General features: G+C 37.1%; 1 protein-coding gene across 1 annotated transcript in view; it reads left to right on the forward strand.

Annotated features, from left to right (window-relative positions):
- The window catches only part of LOC121368243 (neural Wiskott-Aldrich syndrome protein-like), a 40,805-nt gene extending 19,332 nt beyond the window's left edge, over positions 1-21,473 (forward strand). The window contains exons 6-11 of the mRNA XM_041492884.1: positions 6,022-6,145; positions 9,112-9,154; positions 11,860-12,037; positions 17,133-17,611; positions 18,351-18,456; positions 20,618-21,473. Of these exons, the coding sequence (XP_041348818.1) occupies positions 6,022-6,145; positions 9,112-9,154; positions 11,860-12,037; positions 17,133-17,611; positions 18,351-18,456; positions 20,618-20,679 (992 nt within the window). The 3' untranslated portion in view covers positions 20,680-21,473. The remainder of the gene's footprint in view (positions 1-6,021; positions 6,146-9,111; positions 9,155-11,859; positions 12,038-17,132; positions 17,612-18,350; positions 18,457-20,617) is intronic.
- Positions 21,474-22,758: the final 1,285 nt, after the last annotated feature.

A 22,758-nucleotide genomic window follows, 5' to 3' on the forward strand; every position in this document is an offset into this window, starting at 1 on the left:
ACTTGTCTCTGACATATACTATCACTTGTCTCTGCCATACTACTGTCACTTGTGTCTGACATATACTGTCACTTGTGTCTGACATATACTGTCACTTGTATCTGACATGTACTATCACTTGTCTCTGACATATACTATCACTTGTCTGACATATACTATCACTTGTCTCTGCCATACTACTGTCACTTGTGTCTGACATATACTATCACTTGTCTCTGCCATACTACTGTCACTTGTGTCTGACATATACTGTCACTTGTCTCTGACATGTACTGTCGCTTGTCTCTGTCATACTACTGTCACTTGTGTCTGACATATACTATCATGCACTTGTCTCTGACATGTACTGTCACTTGTCTCTGCCATACTACTGTCACTTGTCTCTGCCATACTACTGTCACTTGTCTCTGACATACTATCACTTGTCTCTGACATGTACTGTCACTTGTCTCTGCCATACTACTGTCACTTGTCTCTGCCATACTACTGTCACTTGTCTCTGACATATACTATCACTTGTCTCTGACATACTACTGTCATTTGTGTCTGACATATGCTATCACTTGTCTTTGCCATTACTTGTCTCTGCCATACTACTGTCACTTGTGTCTAACATATGCTATCACTTGTCTCTGACGTGTACTGTCACTTGTCTCTGCCATACTACTGTCACTTGTGTCTGACATATGCTATCACTTGTCTTTGCCATCACTTGTCTCTGCCATACTACTGTCACTTGTATCTGACATATACTATCACTTGTCTCTGAAATATACTATCACTTGTCTCTGCCATACTACTGTCACTTGTGTCTGACATATGCTATCACTTGTCTTTGCCATTACTTGTCTCTGCCATACTACTGTCACTTGTGTCTAACATATGCTATCACTTGTCTCTGACGTGTACTGTCACTTGTCTCTGCCATACTACTGTCACTTGTGTCTGACATATGCTATCACTTGTCTTTGCCATCACTTGTCTCTGCCATACTACTGTCACTTGTATCTGACATATACTATCACTTGTCTCTGAAATATACTATCACTTGTCTCTGCCATACTACTGTCACTTGTGTCTGACATATACTATCACTTGTCTCTGCCATACTACTGTCACTTGTGTCTGACATATATTGTCACTTGTCTCTGACATGTACTGTCGCTTGTCTCTGTCATACTACTGTCACTTGTGTCTGACATATACTATCACTTGTCTCTGACATGTACTGTCACTTGTCTCTGCCATACTACTGTCACTTGTCTCTGACATATACTATCACTTGTCTCTGACATACTACTGTCATTTGTGTCTAACATATGCTATCACTTGTCTCTGACGTGTACTGTCACTTGTCTCTGCCATACTACTGTCACTTGTGTCTGACATATGCTATCACTTGTCTTTGCCATCACTTGTCTCTGCCATACTACTGTCACTTGTATCTGACATATACTATCACTTGTCTCTGAAATATACTATCACTTGTCTCTGCCATACTACTGTCACTTGTGTCTGACATATACTATCACTTGTCTCTGACATGTACTGTCACTTGTCTCTGCCATACTACTGTCACTTGTCTCTGACATATACTATCACTTGTCTCTGACATATACTATCACTTGTCTCTGACATGCTACTGTCATTTGTGTCTGACATATGCTATCACTTGTCTCTGCCATACTACTGTCACTTGTGTCTAACATATGCTATCACTTGTCTCTGACGTGTACTGTCACTTGTCTCTGCCATACTACTTTCACTTGTGTCTGACATGTACTATCACTTGTCTCTGACATGTACTGTCACTTGTCTCTGACATGTACTGTCACTTGTCTCTGCCAAACTAATGTCACTTGTGTCTGACATGTACTATCACTTGTCTCTGACATGTAGTCACTTGTCTCTGCCATACTACTGTCACTTGTCTCTGACATGTACTGTTACTTGTGCCTGACGTATACTATCACTTGTCTCCGATATGTACTGTTACTTGTCTCTGCCTTACTACTGTCACTTGAGTCTAACATGTACTATCACTTGTCTCTGCCATACAACTGTCACTTATCTCTGACATGTACTGTCACTTGCCTCTGCCATACTACTGTCACTTGTGTCTGACATGTACTATCACTTGTCTCTGACATGTAGTCACTTGTCTCTGCCATACTACTGTCACTTGTCTCTGACATGTACTGTCACTTGCCTCTGCCATACTACTGTCACTTGTGCCTGACATGTACTATAACTTGTCTCTGACATGTACTGTCACTTGTCTCTGACATGTACTACAACTTGTCTCTGACATGTACTGTCACTTGTCTCTGACATGTATTATTACTTGTCTCTGACATCTACTGTCACATGTCTCTTGACATCTAGTATCACATATCTCTGACATCTACCATCACTGGTGTCTGACATGTACTGTCACTTGTCTCTGACATGTACTATTACTTGTCTCTGACATCTACTGTCACATGTCTCTGACATCTACTATCACTGGTGTCTGACATCTACTGTCACTTGTCTCTGACATGTACTATTACTTGTCTCTTGATATCTAGTATCACATGTCTCTGACATCTACTATCACTGGTGTCTGACATCTACTGTCACTTGTCTCTGACATGTACTATTACTTGTCTCTGACATCTACTGTCACATGTCTCTTGACATCTAGTATCACATGTCTCTGACATCTATTATCACTGGTGTCTGACATGTACTGTCACTTGTCTCTGACATGTACTATTACTTGTCTCTTGACATCTAGTATCACATGTCTCTGACATCTATCACTGGTGTCTGACATATACTGTCACTGGTGTCTGACATGTACTGTCGTTTGTGTGTGACATCTACTGTCACATATCTCTGACATGTACTGTCACTTGTCTCTGACATCTACTGTCACATATCTCTTGACATCTAGTATCACATATATCTGACATCTACCATCACTGGTGTCTGACATGTACTGTCACTTGTCTCTGACATGTACTATTACTTGTCTCTGACATCTACTGTCACATGTCTCTTGACATCTAGTATCACATATCTCTGACATCTACCATCACTGGTGTCTGACATGTACTGTCACTTGTCTCTGACATGTACTGTCACTTGTCTCTGACATCTACTGTCACATATCTCTTGACATCTAGTATCACATATCTCTGACATCTACTATCACCGGTGTCTGACATGTACTGTCACTTGTCTCTGACATGTACTATTACTTGTCTCTGACATCTACTGTCACATGTCTCTTGACATCTAGTATCACATGTCTCTGACATCTATTATCACTGGTGTCTGACATGTACTGTCACTTGTCTCTGACATGTACTATTACTTGTCTCTGACATCTACTGTCACATGTCTCTTGACATCTAGTATCACATGTCTCTGACATCTATTATCACTGGTGTCTGACATGTACTGTGACTTGTCTCTGACATGTACTATTACTTGTCTCTTGACATCTAGTATCACATGTCTCTGACATCTATCACTGGTGTCTGACATATACTGTCACTGGTGTCTGACATGTACTGTCATTTGTGTGTGACATCTACTGTCACATATCTCTGACATGTACTGTCACTTGTCTCTGACATCTACTGTCACATATCTCTTGACATCTAGTATCACATATCTCTGACATCTACCATCACTGGTGTCTGACATGTACTGTCACTTGTCTCTGACATGTACTATTACTTGTCTCTGACATCTACTGTCACATGTCTCTTGACATCTAGTATCACATGTCTCTAACATCTACTATCACTGGTGTCTGACATCTACTGTCACATGTCTCTTGACATCTAGTATCACATGTCTCTGACATCTATTATCACTGGTGTCTGACATGTACTGTCACTTATCTTTGACATGTACTATTACTTGTCTCTTGACATCTAGTATCACATGTCTCTGACATCTATCACTGGTGTCTGACATATACTGTCACTGGTGTCTGACATGTACTGTCACTTGTCTGTGACATCTACTATCACTTGTCTGACATCTACTGTCACATATCTCTGACATCTACTATCACATGTATGTGACATCTACTGTCACTTGTGTCTGACATCTACTGTCACATGTCTCTTGACATCTACTATCACATGTCTGTGACATCTACTATCACTTGTGTCTGACATCTACTGTCACATATCTCTGACATCTACTATCACAGGTCTGTGACATCTACTGTCATGTGTCTGACATCTACTGTCACATGTCTCTTGACATTACTATCACATGTCTGTGACATCTACTATCACTTGTGTCTGACATCTACTATCACTTGTGTCTAACATACTATCACTTGTGTCTGATATCTACTATCACTTGTGTCCAACATCTGCTGACACTTACACATGTATGTCTGACATGTACTATCACTTGTTTCTGACATTTGCTATCACATGTAATACAATTGAAAAACCTGTAATATCCAAGCAGAGAGTCAGTATTATTGGGATCATGGATGTCACAAGAACATTGAAGTAAAAATCTATAATTATAGCAGGCCATTAAGTGTTGTTGGTGAATCTTGCCTACTTAGTTAAATAAGTATTGCACAACTGCATTACTACAGATTTGTAAACTTTAAAATTCAACTACAGTAAAACCCCTCCAAACTGGACACTTTGAGACCAAGTAAAATTTCCATTTTCAGACCTACCTGTATCTAGTTTAGAGAGTTTAAATTTTGTACTAATGTTTTTTAAATATCTGGTTTTGAGGGAATTCCGATTTACAGAGGGTCCAGCTTTGAGAGGTTTCACTGTATTTCAATACAGTCAAACTTCGTTAACTCGAAGTTGAAGGGGACGACGAAATAGTTCGAGTTTCAGGGAGTTCGAGTGTTCGAAATTCATACAGCAGACCTGCATTGCAGTATTATCATTTCGTTGATATCGGATGTTAGCACATGTCTTCTGTGTATATGATAAAACTAAGTAAATATTAACAGAAACGAGATAAATCTGATCAATTTGACGTACATCTCTATGTACTTTTATTGTATTAATTGACAGTAAAGTAAAAAAAAAAAACTAATAAAAAAAACTGAAAGCACGTACTTACATATAACCGGAAGTAAGCGATAAATTAAAGTTGATATATTTTTCAAATGTCAAAACAAGGCGGAACGTAACGTTGTAATAAATTAAAATACTGAATGTCGATTAGCACTAAGTACGTTTGTTTACCAAATAAAAAATACACAATATAAATAGCAAAATTATTGTAAATCACAAAAATCATTTTAAAAACCCTCACTAACATAGCGAGACATAACATGACAAATCAAAACGCTGTATGCCAAATAGCACTAGGTTATGTACTTTTTTGCACTCGTTTAAAAGAAAAAACAAACAGCGTTAATTGTTATTACAACAGTTCTTTGAAGATTACAAGACTATCCATACTTTGTGTAGTGAGGCCCGCTGCCGTGTACAAACACCGACAACCCAATGCAGGCATGTAGGATCATTTCGTTCCGCATTGTCGGCGATCCATTATTCTGTAATTACCGCGTGTATCATCGATAGCCGAGACCAGTCAGGACACTCACGCTTGGCTTGGGTGACAATTCATTTTTCTTTAAAGTATTACCGGTACAGTTAAAAGGCTCAGTCACTCCACAAACTTCGAGTTTTGGAAGTGCAATATCCCTTATTTTTTTATGATGGGACCACAAAATTACTTTGAGAGATAGAGTTTTTCGAATGTTCGAAGTTTGAGTGTTCGAAGTCTGCTATTACTAGTTTGTATAGCAGTTCGGCCGGGACCGCCGTTTCACTTCGAAAGATCGACGTTTACGAAAGATCGAAGTTTGAGTTATCGAAGGTCGACTGTATATCAAAAGTATGACATCACAGGGTTTTCCCATGAACCCTTCATTTAAACATATGTCATGTTATTTAATCTGTCCTGTTCTCTTACGTTTTGTATTTGCAAACTACAGATCTACCATACTGATTCATTGTATTTCAGGCACACCTTCAACTGTGAATACAGAAATAAATAAAAATGGAACTACGAAGAAGAACAAAAATGACAAGGGTAGTAAGAAAAAGCCTATAACCAAGAATGACATTGGAACTCCAACTAATTTCAGGTAATTTACATTAACATTGGTTGTATAGCCAACTTTAAAAACATTTTAGAAATTACTTTTCTGTCATTTCTTATATTCAGTTAAGGGCACACAGTTCATCTATCCAAGACAGAGGTTAATGGTTGGTTGCTTGTGGTTAATGAGAGAAAAGATGGTGTAGTGGTCTTACATAATTTAAAAAAATTCTCGGAAGTTAACCCAAATCATACCAGCCTTTAAACTTTTGGCCTAACCACTAGAAGCCATTAAGGCTGGTTACATGCCAATATTTTGGATTATACATGTACTTATGTGGATGCCAGTGTACCATAAAATAAAATAATAATGATATGGCTTTTGAAATGTTTTTTTGATGTTTATAAGTATGTTGACCACTGTAATATTTAAATAAATCATTGGTTTGAAGATACTTGTTAAATTAGGGATGGGTGTTAGTGCCAATATTGCTCTAAAATATGAAGATGATCTATCTGAATGACAAAATAGCCATGCAGGGTAAAGTAGTCAGTTGTAACCCCCACGTACATACCCCATGAAGTTGTAACCCCCACGTACATACCCCATGAAGTTGTAACCCCCACGTACATACCCCATGAAGTTGTCATGCCCCCAATATAACCCCCACGTACATACCCCATGAAGTTGTCATGCCCCCAATATAACCCCCACGTACATACCCCATGAAGTTGTCATGCCCCCAATATAACCCCCACGTACATACCCCATGAAGTTATAACCCCCACGTACATACCCCATGAAGTTGTCATGCCCCAATATAACCCCCACGTACATACCCCATGAAGTTGTCATGCCCCCAATATAACCCCCACGTACATACCCCATGAAGTTGTCATGCCCCCAATATAACACGGCACAATATTTCACGAGAACTCTGGTTCTGTTCACGTGTCAGTTACGCAACTTTAAAATCATGAGAACCGCCAATCGGTTACGTGGTGAACAATTACATTTTAAAATTAAAAGTACTATATATCAGTAATGAAAGTGAAAATCAGTTTATAGTTTTTGAACCACCAATGTATCACAATTGGTTACCTAAGTAAAACTCATGTGAACTGACTTCCGGTTACCTAAGATTTTGAAATATTGTCCCCTGATATAAGGCATTTTTGCCAGAATGTACATGTAGTACTAACTGATAACAACTGTGAAATGGGGCTCTGGCATGAAGGTGGCTAACTGAAATTTGTTGTAGTTGACTTCTGTTGATTTTTTGCAAGGTATACTTGTCAAAGGCGAGTACACACTGTAACTAGTAGTCACATGACCCTTTCAATATTGATCTATTTTTCACAGAATATTTTCTTACATAGAAATTGTATTGAACTGCATGAAGTAATTAATGGTGGTGTGCATGGTTATCAGAATGTAACAGAATGCAGTTTTTCAAGGATTCTAGGAACTAAACAGACATTGTTACCCCGACCATATTAAACTCAACCCTGTATCCTGTCTGCTCGAATACTCCTCTAGACAAAATGTCTATGTGGGATATTTTCAAAAACATACACCAGCGAAACTTGCATAACAGCAACATGAGGCAGTGCTCTGGCATGAAGGTGGCTAACTGAAAATATATTGTCACAAATAACAGCATGAATGAATATAAGGTACTGTTTTCCAGATAGGTTGGTAGAGATACATTGTATGTATGTTCATGTCAGCTATCTGAAAATACATGTATATCAGTCACTTGTCAAATTCTGAAATACACACTGTTTTCAGATAAGTGTCTTTTAGAAGATACATGTAGGCAGTGAAAATACCCATGTATGTATTTATAATGAATAAAGAAATTGTGGAATTTGGGGAAATATACAGTCTACCAATTTCCATACAGTATATTAATTTTCAATTACCTACCAATTCAGTTTGAATGTAAATAAATATACATGCTTCATAATCATCATTCCCTAAAACAGTATTTCGGTTTTGTTTGAACTAAAGGGACCTGGCCCTGTGCTTATAAACCTTAAAGTCTAGACTTTAATGAAGTCCAGACTTTAATGTCATTAAAGCATTTATAAGCACGGGCCCAGTTCTGTTAAAATGTATTAATGTCAAAGCTTTAGATTGCACCAAAGCTGAAGCGATAAAGGGTGTGCTCAAAATAAGTATGCTCAAAATAAACAAGCACAAATTAAGTACAAACAGGCTAATTACCTCAAAACTTTTCACCTCAGAATCATTGGATTTTTAAGCAGTACTTAAAGGCCGAACCAAAATGTTAACAACTACGATAAATTACTCTCCTACCTTTAATTACTGTTATATTTTCTGCATTTTTTGTTCAAACATAAATTGTGGAAAAAATATTACATTGACATGGATTCCACATATTAAACTGAAACCATATCACCTACATGTACATGTATATCGACTTTGTTCAGATCTCCTAGGACAAAACACATGCTATCTTCCACCGTCTGCCATTTTGTGTCTTTGTGGAATACTCTTCAAGAGGGTTGGAAGCCTCCTAAGTATGTGACATAATTAATCTGACATCTTGTTGAGTATGTTATACCTTACCGCATGTTCTGACATTGTTAGATTACGTCATATCGATCCACCCCACTTGAAGAGTATTCCATAAACAAGCAAAATGGCAGAAAACTGCATGTATTTTGCCCTATGCGATCTCAGCAAAGTCGCTGTGTCACTGTAATGGTTTTTTATATTTTGTGTGTGGACAAAATTTGGGGGAAATCTAATGGTAATTAAAGGTAGAAGAGTAATTTATCTTAGTTGTTAACATTTTGGTTCAGACTTTAATTAGAAATAACTTTTTATTCTTAACATTATACCACTAAAAGGACCTTAGTGTACTTAGAAAGAGAAAAAACATGTTGTGCCCAAATTAGTGTGATGTAAAGCTCTGACTCTCACGTACATGTACTCAGTTATAAAATATTTTAATATTTGTTTAATGATTTTTCTCAAACTAGACATGTGGGGCATGTTGGCTGGGATCCTACAAAAGGATTTGATGTAAGTATGAAATTAAGTATTATGAACTTTTAGACTACTGGATTAAATTTTGAGTGAGTGGGTACAAATTTATAATTTTTATTCATATAACTTCACTTAAATGTTTTATAATTAAACAAAATTAAGTGCATATTTGAATTGACAAGTGTTATTTTAGTGGATTTTTCTATTTTTTTAAATTTAGATCAGTTATTGTTGATTAAATTAGGCAAAAAACAGCTATCCAGTATTTATATTCATTATTCTCAATAATTAACAGTAGTTTTCTGACCAGAATGAAAACACACCCCAAAAAACCCCCAACTACCATGCCAGTATTGGGTGATTTTCGTTGTCGGTAAAACAATCAAATTTATTATCTGACACAATCATCTATTGATCCCTGAAAATGACCGCAACGTGACGCTGTTGTTAAGCGAAAATACTTGCCAAAAACCACCTTTCCAAAGTATTTTCCATTGAAAAAACTAATTTTAAAGATACGGGAAACAGAGTTGTCTTCCGTTTCCTGTTAATAAATTGTTTTTGGTGAGTGTCGTGTGCAAGATGATGGGAAATATGAATTGGGGAATGCACTGTATACAGTGTACAGTATGTCAACTGGTGTGATGTCGGGCGAGATATCTCACCTGCAGTAGTCAGAAGGTTAAAAAACCATATTGTTAAATGCTACTGTCTGCTTATAACTACATATGTACTGTCTATTAAAGATAACCATGAATGGATTCATAAAGTGAAAAAATAATATATATTTACATTTATTACCCATATGGTTAAAAATATCTTTATATACACATGTCAAAGTGATACATGCCACTAGAACGCCAAGTGGGACATAATACTTCTTGACGTCATTGATTGGTGCATTACAACCTTACAGGAACATCAACCAAACGAGTTGAGTGATATAAATTAATATAGATTATGGGTAATAAATAGGATATTAAACTTGCTACCATTTTATATCATGTTTATATCCCTTGTGAAATAAATTTCATTGTCACCCGTGACAACTGAAAATTATTTCATGAAATGGAAGCTCCTTTAATATCCTATAAGTATGAATTAGAACAAGAACAAACAAGGGTGAACTGTTTTGTTGTAGTAGGAAGTTGTCACATAACTACATAACTTTGTTCTAATTAATAAGGTGTGGAAATCCATGGGTATCCTCCAATTTTAGGACCCTGGACCATTTTGTGTAAGTTTTGAAACAGTAATTTAACCTTCTGACTACTGGATTAATTTTTGACAAAATGGACATATTCACTTTAATTGTTTTATAAATACATAAAATTAGAGCTGGCCGGTATTGAAATTTGAGGTTCGGTATCGATATCGGTATTTTTGGGGTGATTTACCTCGGTATCGGTACGGTATTCGGTATTGACACGATACCGATATCGAGCTTTATTTTCGGTATACTTGGCTTAAAATGCACGCCTGTGTTAAGGCTCACCCGCTAATTTCATCTAAATACAATTAAATTCTATACACAAGGCTCTCGTCTGATTTATACCAACCCATTTTGCGTTCGTCAGATATATTATTAGTGCTTTCCGGGAAATATTTTAAAATACCGAAATTTCGGTATTTTGAAATTTGCTCGGTACGGTAAACCGGTATTGACACAATACCGATACCGAACGGTATATACGGTATACCGCCCAGCTCTACATAAAATAAAGTTCATATTTGATTAGGTAAATATTATTTTTGTGGGTTGATGTTGATTAAAATTAGGCAAAAAATTTAAAAAGTCGCATTTACTTGTGGGCATTTGTGGCCAGATGTTCAATATTTATGTCCATTATTCCCAATAATTGTGTTTTTCTGACCAGAATGTTTTTTTTAAAAATAACTATGATTCATATCCCAGTATTTGGTGATTTTCGTTGTTGGTAAAACTATCAAATTTATTATCAAATTAGTTGTCATAATCAGCTATTGATTCCTCAAAATGATTGTGATGTTCTGCCATTGTTGTCTAGCCAGAATACTTGCCAAAAACCACTTTCCAACTCAAAATTCCCTGGTATTTTTCATTGAAAAACAAAAATCTAAAGCTGCCATACTCTCAATTAATCTATTTCCTGTGTTCTATTATTTTTTGTGGTGAGTGCCGTGTGCAAAATGGCCGGGAATTTGTAGTGAGGAATGCACTGTATACAGTGTACAGTATGTTGACTTGCATAACGTCGGGTGAGATATCTTGCCTGCAGTAGTCAGAAACTTACGGGCTGAAGTTATGAGCAGTAATTTGCTAAAAATAAAGTTGTTGGAAGAACTTTAAAAAAAAGTATTTGAAATTCATTTAATGATTTGCTGAATAAAAAAATCTATATATGCAGAAACAGAGTCCAGAGAAACAACTTGTTGAAATAGGTGAATGTGCATATGGATGCTGCTTTTGAGCAATATATGATATTACCTTAGGACACATTTTGAAACATTAAAGAATGCAGTGTTATTGCAGCAGTTTAGGTGTGTTCGGTTATATAAGAAATGGACATGCATTTTTATTTTATTATGGACTCATTTGGGATTTTTTATTATAACCCTACATGTAGCTACATTTTACTTACATGTACTTGTTGACAGATGAAGTGTTAGCTAAGCAAATGCTACCTCTGTGTTAATATGATGTTACCTCTATATTGATAAATGAAGTGCTAGCTAAGCAAATGTTACCTCTATATTTACAGATGAACAATCTAGAGCCAGATATGAAGATGTTGTTCCAGTCAGTGGGCATCTCAAAGGATGATCAAGTTGACAAGGAAACCATTGATTTTATTTATGACTTTGTTGATAAGGCTGGTGGAATGGAAGCTTTTCGCAGGGATATGCAGCCTCGTTCACCAGCCCCTCCACCCTCGGCCGGTTAGTATCGATTAGTATGATCCTCTACCCTCAGCTAGTTCGTATCATTATGTATGATCCTCCACCCTCGGCTGGTTAGTATCAATATGTATGACCCTCCACTCTCGGTTGGTTAGTATCAATATGTATGATCCTCCACCCTCGGCTGGTTAGTATCAATATGTATGATCCTCCACCCTCAGCTCGTTAGTATCAATATGTATGACCCTCCACCCTCTGTTGGTTAGTATCAATATGTATGATCCTCCACCCTCGACTGGTTAATATCAATATGTATGACCCTCCACCCTCTGCTGGTTAGTATCAATATGTATGATCATCCACCCTTGGCTGGTTAGTATCAATATGTATGATCCTCCACCCACGGCTGGATAGTATCAATATGTATGATCCTCCACCCTCGGCTGGTTAGTATCAATATGTACGATCCTCCACCCTCGGCTGGTTAGTATCAATATGTAGGATCCTCCACCCTCGGCTGGTTAGTATCAATATGTATGATCCTTCACCCTTGGCAGGTTAATATCAATATGTATGACCCTCCACCCTCGGCTGGTTAGTATCAATATGTATGATCCTCCACCCTCGGCTGGTTAGTATCATTATTTATAACCCCAGCAGGCACTCATAACGGTGAAAATAAAAATCATAATTTCTCACTGGTGAAATAATTTTCACTTGTCACTCGCTATAGCTTGTGACAAGTAAAAATTATTTCACTCGGGACATAAATTTGATAATAACTGGTAACTCATTTATTATCCTCTATGTATGATCCTCCACCCTTGGTTGGTTAGTATCAATATGTATGATCCTCCACCCTTGGCTGGTTAATATCAATATGTATGACCCTCCACCCTCGGCTGGTTAGTATCAATATGTATGATCCTCCACCCTCGGCTGGTTAGTATCATTATTTATAACCCCAGCAGGCACTCATAACGGTGAAAATAAAAATCATAATTTCTCACTGGTGAAATAATTTTCACTTGTCACTCGCTATAGCTTGTGACAAGTAAAAATTATTTCACTCGGGACATAAATTTGATAATAACTGGTAACTCATTTATTATCCTCTATGTATGATCCTCCACCCTTGGTTGGTTAGTATCAATATGTATGACCCTCCACCCTTGGCTGGTTAGTATCAGTATGTATGACCCTCCACCCTCGGCAGGTTAGTATCAATATGTATGACCCTCCACCCTCGACTGGTTAGTGTCAGTACGTATGACCCTCCACCCTCAGCTCGTTAGTATCAATATGTATGACCCTCCACCCTCGGCTGGTTAGTATCAATATGTATGATCCTTCACCCTCAGCTGGTTAGTATCAATATGTATGATCCTCCACCCTCGGCTGGTTAGTATCAATATGTATGACCCTCCACCCTCGGCTGGTTAGTATCAATATGTATGAACCTCCGCCCTCGGCTGGTTAGTATCAATATGTATATGTATGATCCTCCACCCTCAGCTAGTTACTATCAATATATACTACTCAAAAGAATTTAAGGGTCAGACGATATTTTCGACATTATTTTCTGAATGTTAATTATATTAGCTAGACCATAATGTCACGCATGGTATTGTTCCATTTTGACGAAAGTGGGTCTAAGCAACCCATAAATGAATTAAAATCCACTGTCATTGACACTGTCGACTAGTTCTAATGGCGAAAACATGCTTACATTTGCACGTAAATTAGGGCGAAAGCGAAAGGTCTGCTAAGTGCCCATAACTTGCTTTTTCACAAAGCGCTTCATTTGCACGCTTTGCATGTGTATTCCATGTTCCCAATGCTGAATTTCCGTATAATTGGAGCTTGCGTTTGTGTACGGTGCACACTCCAAATTCGACAATGGTACGACGTCAACTGACTATCGAAGATCGAGGAAGGGCTATTGCTTGGCTTCAGGGTGGCAATACGCAAAGAAATGTTGCTCTGAGACTTGGTGTCAGTCAGAGTGTCGTTGGCCGACTGTGGTAACGGTACCAAGCAATGAATTCTGTTCGAAATCGTCCACGTTCGGGAAGACCCCGAAGCACTACAAATAGAGAGGACCGCTACATCACCAATATGGCTCTACGTCAACGCACAACCACTGCACGCCGATTACGTGACAATCTGCGGACTACGACTGGAACTCGAGTGTCTGATCAAACCATACGCAATCGTCTGAGAGCCAATAATCTATGCTGGGCCGTCGCCAGACTGTTCGACCACCACTCCTACCACGTCACAGAATGGCCAGACGTCACTGGTGCACACTTCATCTGCAGTGGCAATGTGTTCAGTGGGGTCGAGTGATGTTCACTGATGAGTCCAGGTTTAGTCTCCAGTTCAACGACAGTCGGGTTCGTGTCTACAGATGTCCTGGGGAGCGCTTTGCTGACGTTAACGTTAGACAACGTCACCGGTTCGGTGGTGGCAGCGTCATGGTGTGGGGCGGCATCTCTATCCACCACAGGACCCCCCTCTATGTGGTGGATGGCAATCTGAATGGAATCCGCTATCTGAATGAGATTATCCGGCCGTTGGTTCTCCCAGGCCTTCAACAGATTGGCGGCGGGGCAGTTCTGCAGGATGACAATGCCAGACCCCACCGCGCCAGGGTGGTAACGGACTTTCTCAGACAACAAGGTATCGCCAGGATGGATTGGCCAGCATATTTGCCTGACTTGGCCCCAATAGAGCACGCCTGGGACGAATTAGGCAGGAGAGTTCGGGATAACCATGCCCCTCCGGCCAACCTTCATGATCTGGGTCAGCTTCTTATGGCAGAGTGGCAGGCCATTCCCCAAGAGTTCTTCAGACGTCTGATCAACAGCATGAGGCAACGATGTGTCGAGTGTATTCGCGCCAGGGGTGGATTCACACACTATTAAACGAATGTTCTAATGTGTAAAATCCATGTTTGACAACCTTCAACTTTGACAGCATGTCATGTGACTTTCTTGTATACAGTGACATTTATTTGTGGGTTTTTTGTAAATATGGAACAATAAATTAAATTTTTGGTGTAGTTTACATCATCAATCTAATACACTCTGAAACTTATTTGGTTATAAATTTTTGACCCTTAAATTCTTTTGATATACATGATCAACTCTCACTTTCATTAAAAAAAAAAAAAAAACTCAGCTTTTGTCAGAGCTCTGTCATACTTAGTGTAATGTGTTTCAATTGTAAGTCATTGGTGTTTGTTAATTTGACCTCAGAGATTGTGACCGAGATCTTAACAAGGTTAGTATATTGTCTAATGGTGAAACATCCTAGATATACATGTACGTGAACAATGTTAATTGTACAAAGTTTTAAATGTGCAACATTAACCGATTTGAAAAAAATAAGAATTAAATTGCATTATTTGTGGCAGAAAAAAATGTCAAAGAAATTCACCTGCTAAAACAACCAAAAATCGCAGGTCAGAGAGATATTTGTGTTATTTAGCGTGTAATTACATGTATATTATATTTTGCTCTAAAATCCAGGTTAGAGGTAATTGTTTTCTCACACTGTTACAAAACACACCCTGCATATCTTTTTTTTCATTAAGTACTACCGGCCTCGGTGGCGTCGTGGCAGGCCATCGGTCTACAGGCTGGTAGGTACTGGGTTCGGATCCCAGTTGAGGCATGGGATTTTTAATCCAGATACCGACTCCAAACCCTGAGTTGAGCAAGGCTCAATGGGTAGGTGTAAACCACTTGCACCGACCAGTGATCCATAACTGGTTCAACAAAGGCCATGGTTTGTGCTATCCTGCCTGTGGGAAGCGCAAATAAAAGATCCCTTGCTGCCTGTCGTAAAAAAGAGTAGCCCATGTGGCGACAGCGGGTTTCCTCTTAAAAAATCTGTGTGGTCCTTAACCATATGTTTGACGCCATATAACCGTAAATAAAATGTGTTGAGTGCGTCGTTAAATAAAACACTTCTTTCTTTCATTAAGTACTAGAAACAGGAGTAATAAAAAAAAAGGTCATAAATTAATTATTATGAATTGAATGAAGAAATGTAGCAGCACAAACACAGAAGTCCCTGATGGACAAATCTTATTTCAAGAAGCATTATGTGTTCATACCTTCATGCATGGTAGAAGCTTTACAGATTTAAAAAAAGTTGCCACCAATTGAAGACACTTTTAAGAAACATCTGTTGTGATTAATGCTAGCATGATGCTACACCCTTTACAGTTTCTGCTAGATGGTATGGAGGGTAAAATTACATACACTAAAATGTTGGAAATTAATGGCTTTTTTTATTTTAATTTTGGATAACTGCTTGTAATATTTGGCAAAGTACAGGAAATACAGTGTCCAATTTTAAAAGATTTCAAACCTAGTACTAGGAGCACTTATGGTATATTTTGGTTTTATTACATACCCTCAAATTATTTTCTGATAAAAAGCCTTCCCTTTCTAAGAACTGATAGAAACCAGCAGTAGTTGCCAGGGCATCACTAGGAAGTGCACATGGAACGTCCCCTGTCACAATCTGAAGTACCTTGTTGCCTGACATACATCAGTAACAAAAAGAGAACAAATGTGCAGGTGCTGCTTGTTTCAGAACTCTTATTATGGAAGCTGATCATTCTGTTGAAAGAGATGTTAATCACTGAACCGAAAACTAAATCATTGTTCCTACAGGTTATGCTAAATAAACCAACTAAATAATTTTATATAATGTTATATATGTCCATAAAGACGTCACATTAAGAATTTAAGAAATTATAACATTTTGAGTTGATCTTGTTGAAAAGTTTGATACCAAAAATAATTTTTTGCTGTCTACATCACACTGATGGGCTTTTTTTAAGGAAACAGCCTCAATTTTGTATAATGCTAAAAACTATTGTCATGTTTACACTGCATTGAATTTGAAAAGTTGCCTTCTGGATTCTTGTTTAGGAAGGTCTGAAATTTCACAGAACACAGAGACGTTTTATGGCAGAAAGAGAGGAGGTGAACCTGCATACTCCCCAAGTCCCTTTAAGCTTACTCATATGTGAACAACTACATGTAGGACCCTGATGACTCATCCGCAGACTTATACTTAGCATTTCTCACTAATTACATTTGATTGCATTTTGTAGGTCATCAGCAAGGTCCATCTGCACGGTCTCCTTCAGGAGCACCACCTCCTCCACCTCAACGAAGTGAATCTGGGCCACCACCTCCACCATCTCGTAGTGGTCCAACCCGAGGGGCTGCTCCACCTCCACCTGCTCGATTGAACACAGGTGCACAGAAAGCTCCAACTGTTCCTCCGCCACGCCCACCCCTTGCAGCACCATCAGTACCACCACCACGGCCCCCAGTCGTGTCACCTGGTGCCCCATGTGCACCCATTCCTCCACCACCACCACCACCCCCACCTGGACCTCCACCTCCAGCCTCTGATACTGTGGCACAAGCACCTACAGGGCATGGTGCTCTTCTTGATGAAATTCGATCCAGTGGAGGAGGGGGCATGAACTTGAATCCTGTTCATACAAACAGCACCTCGGGTGGACCACCAGATCCACGTGAAAATCTTTTGACACAAATTCGCGGAGGTGCCCATCTGAAAAAGGTTTGTTAGTAAATGTATTTATTAATGTTAACCTCTTGAAATTGGATTATAGCTACACTGTTATAGAAATATCTCATGCACAAAAGCTAGGTATTATAATTTATTCCTAAACCAAAGAATTCTTTAAAAAATTGGCAACTTATATGGCGTTTTTTGTTTCGAGTCAAACATAAAGAGTATCAACTGGTGCACTTAAAAGTTACAAAATATAGAAACACAAGCATTCGAAAAATGCACCTGTTTGTGATTTCAGTGATTTTCATTTAAAAAAAGGCAGAATTCTAGGTTAAGTCAGAATCCATATATCTAGGTTATATGATTTTTAATGGAATCTTAAAAATAATTGCCCAAATTCAATGCCTGGAAACATGAAATATTCGAATATTGTCACTGAAATAAATTTGTCACCAAAAAATAATGTCACTGCAGTTTTGCAGCAATATCTATTTGCATGAGTGCAATGTGTTTTGGCCATTATGTAACATATTGCCTGCAAAACATATAGTTCAATGGAGGTAATTACATTACCAACACAGAGTAGCCTTGATTTTCATACACCATCTCCTTGATAAGAGGTCCTTGAAAAAGCTAAAAGTGAGCGTTTAATAGTCCTTGAATTTTGTCACCAAAACCCTTTATGAACCCTGACATAATAAATAATATAAGATACATATATATAGATGGGTTGCAAGAAGCTACCTGTATTTGTTCTTTGACACAAATATTTACTTACTGATAGGTTGAAGTCCAAGATGCTCAGTCAGTTACAGATGATGCAGTTGGAGGGCTAGTTGGGGCACTGGCACGTGCTTTGGCCACACGGCAAAAGCATATCCAAGGATCAGGTAATGCATTCATGTTGACACATGTGCACATGCATTGTATACACACACACACACACACACATGCACACAAAGAGTGACGTTTTCTTTAAAGCTATAACCACTGGGCTAGTAGATTGTTGATTTTTACAAGCCCACGCAACACTAGAACCGATTCCTGTCCGAACACATGTAATTTAATTATTTTGTAATTTAAGCAGAAATAATTTAAACTGTAACTGAAAACTGAAGTTATGTTCAGTGTGTTCCATTTTTACTTTTACCCTGCCCCGATAAATGTATTAATTACAAATATGAATGTGACACACTAAAAAATTCTGTCTTCAATATTTTTGTAGACACAAGATGATCGGAGAACATGTTGCTTTTTAAATTTGACTGGCAATTACTGCTAATCGGTTTGAAATTGATAAGCAATTGCTCCTTTTGTGTAGCTTTTTTATTTTAATTTAGTAGCACATAAAATTACTATTTAACACTTGTTTATTTCTCCCATATTTGTATTTGGCCAAATCTACCATACATTTTGGGGCCGGCCCCATTAACCTAAAGTATATTTCCAATCTTAATACCAAACTTTCCCAATTACGACCCAACAGTTTCCCAATTAAGATTATAAAAGTTGCTCTATCATGGTCACTTGGAACTCATAACCTCTCTCTCTGATGTTTTAGGTCCGCTAAGACGTTTGTCAGCATAGCTTTCCTAATACATGTAGTGATTTGTCAGCATCCATCCATCCATCCATTCATCAACCTTTCTCTTGAAGTTTTGTCAACATTCTCCTACAGTTTTGATTGAATTGTTCTGAAACTTGGTACAATAATCTTCTGGGGCACCCTCCACAAACTATTAGAGAGAGAATTTTGAAATTTAGAATTTTAGAATTTTAAAATTGTGTTTTTAATATATTATATGCCTAGTAGTAGTATATAAAATTATTTAATTTAATTTGAAAATCTTCTGCTACAGTTCTGAAATTTGGTACTATGATTCTCTGGAGCAGTCGTAACAATCTAATAGAGAGAGATTTAAAAAAAATTTTTTTTATTAAAGTTAAGGATTTTTTAATAGAAATTTAACACTGAATATTTAAAAGTCTATTTTCTAGAGTTTTGATTTGATAGTTTTAAAACTTAGTATAAGTATTCTCAGGGACAGTCTTCACAACCTAACAGAGAGATACCATTATATAGGAAATTTAGAATTTTGGTATTTTCATTAAATTTTAAAATTTTAAATGGAAATTTAAAATTCCATCTTCTTCTAGAGTTATGATTGAATTGTTCTAAAATTTGGTATTTTGAAATTGTTATGGAATTAAAAAAAATTAATAGAAATGAAAATTATTCTAAGGTTGTCTTTACAAATTAATGAATTTTTCACTACTGACAAAACTGAAAATTAAATACATATAGCAGAGCTCTATAAGCTGATAGGTCTCTTTGTTTTATTTATTTATATATTTTTTAGTTTTAATGTATCCAACTTGTTTGAATTGTGAAAATAACTAGGGTCTCCACAAGTACTCGGGTACGGGTTGAGTCTAGCAAAGACTTGAATCCATTCACAGGACTCTAGTACCCGTATAAGTGAGACAGTGTAGAGCAACTAGTTCAACAGTAACTAATCAGCGATACAAGTTACACAATAATTATATGACTATTTGCTAGTTTCTCTTTTTAATCAGTCTGTCAGTCATGATACTGAATGTATCAACCGGTTTCTAAATGCAGTACAATGGCATAATTTGGCATTCATGTTCAGTGCTGGAATTAAGATCTATAATGCTATTTTACTTTATATTCCTTTTTCTCATTATCATCTTGTGTAAGTATCGGGTACTCGGGTCGAGTTTGACCTTCGAGTACTCGAGTCCCTAAAAATAACCCTCTTAATTGATTCCTCATGCCAAACTTACACTGTAAAATGGGGTTATTTGTTTTTATATGATGTCTAGTACAAAAGTTATGCAGGTTAACAATTTTTATCAGACAGGCAAGGTGGCTTCTAAATGGAGTGAGACAATATTTTATGATGGGAACATGACATTTGTTTTCTAGACACCTTAATAATTACAAAAATGTAAGTTAGAAAAATATATCAATAAGATGCATCTTCCTACTATAGTAAGTGATATTAATTTTGTTCCTTCTTTTTTCAGATGAAGAGAGTGATGACAGTGAAGATGATGCAAATACTGATGATTCAGACTGGGATGATTAAATATATATTAATTATTGATGATAGAAACAATTAATGTATGTGGTTAATAATAGCGTAAACAAGTTGCTGAGAGACACATTTTAGGTGGCATTTTCCACTTTTATTTTATACATTTTGCTTTGTAGATGCAATGAAACTTTACATTGATACAGAAAACAGTTAAGATATTTCATAAGCAAAAACTAATTGATGAATTATTAGGACCATTTTTTTTTATTACTCATATGGGTAGAGAGAAGTGGGGAATGAAAAATGATCTTTCTCTGGGGAAAGAAAAACAAAAATTCTTCTTCTAGATACAACTGTAACTATGTTTTATCCATGTCAACAAATAACTTATGTCATCCGCTGTACATCTGTCACAGCTATGACTTAATGATGTCTCTTTTTCTCAACTTCCAAACTTTTTTTCAACAACAGTATCGTTTGAAAATCGTCCATAAAATGATAAAGATTGATAATGGGTAATAAATAGAATACCCAACTGGCTACTTGGTAATACCGTCTATCTTGCACTCGTGAATTGATGTTGTCAGCATAATTCGGTATTGCCTTGTAACTCATCGAGTATTCTCTAAGTCATCCATTAGGTAGTAAAATTCTATAATATACTGTGGCATTAGCAATTTGGAAGTCTCTTCTTTTCTGTGTTTTCCTTGTAAATATAGAAATACTTTGTCACATTTATTTAATGTCTTGGCTTGAACTTTATCTTTTAACACTGAAATAATATTCATACCTAACATATTTTATTTACCTTATGCATTAAAAGAACTTGTGGACAAAGGCAAAAACTTGTACTTATTATTTCCAGTGTGTGTGTGTAGCAGCGCCTCATTACAACGACCACGTTCATCCCTGGGACACTTTATTGTTATATCGAATTTGCTATTGTAGCTAAATTGTTGTGAGTTAACTTCTTTGCAGTAAGAAAACCCCCACTAATTAACAGTAACTGAAGAACCATTTAAATAGTTAATGTATTGCAATTATTATTAAAAACAACAAATACATGTATATATAATAATATGTGTTTTAAAAAACCATTATGGTACTAAATATATTAATCAATAGGCCTATATCAAGGCACATTCACTAGCAGTCTAATCATTGCCTAGTTAAAGACATAGTTTATAATTGGTATCAAAGACATAGTTTATAATTGGTATCTACTTCTGTCCTGCACATTTACAAAACAAAAAACCCCATAAAAACAAGGGGGCCCCCGACAGCCCAGTGGTAAAGCGCTCGCTTGATGCGAGGTTGTTTTGAGATCGATTCCCATCAGTGGGCCCATTAGCCTATTTCTCTCTCCATCCTGTGCATCACGACTGGTACATCAAATGTTGTGGTATGTGCTATCCTGTATGGGATGGTGCATATAAAAGATCCCTTGCTGCTAATCGAAAAGAGTAGCTCATGAAGTGGCGACAGCGGGTTTCCTCCCTCAATATCTGTGTGGTCCTTAACCATATGTCTGACGCCATATAACCGTAAATGTGTTGAGTGTGTCGTTAAATAAACTATTTCCTTCCTTCCTTTCTTCATTATTCGAAGTTAATGAATAAAGGCTTTTCAAAAGCAATACACGTCTACATATTTAGACATCAGTAACTTTGACATTATTATGTGACTGTCGGCTCGCAACGAAATCAAGGATATCAAATGTTAATGACTGACCTTTATTCTCATAAAGCATAAGCTTACAGTGTAGAGAAAAATAAAATACATATATATAGATATTTATTACATAATGAAAATATATCTGTATTCTTAATGGTAAAAAACCAGTCACATGACCTTCAGCAAATAGTGATATTGACCGGTCCATCAAAAGTGATATTGCCCTGGGAGATTTAACCAATGAAAATAAAGATGAGACAAAATTCTGTCCAATTAATGAGTAGGTAAAGTAATGCAACGTCAACTGCTACTTCTACATGTATGTACACTCTCACCCTGTTGAGTCGTCTCTGTTGCGAGTTTACCCCTTTTTAAAGTAATACATCACCTACCGTTTATTTATGTTCCAAGTCTCACAGTAAGATGTGTAGACGGTCAAATAGCTAAGAAATTTGA

This window comes from Gigantopelta aegis, chromosome 3, assembly GCF_016097555.1.
Source record: "Gigantopelta aegis isolate Gae_Host chromosome 3, Gae_host_genome, whole genome shotgun sequence".
Classification (NCBI taxonomy): Eukaryota; Metazoa; Mollusca; class Gastropoda; order Neomphalida; family Peltospiridae; genus Gigantopelta; species Gigantopelta aegis.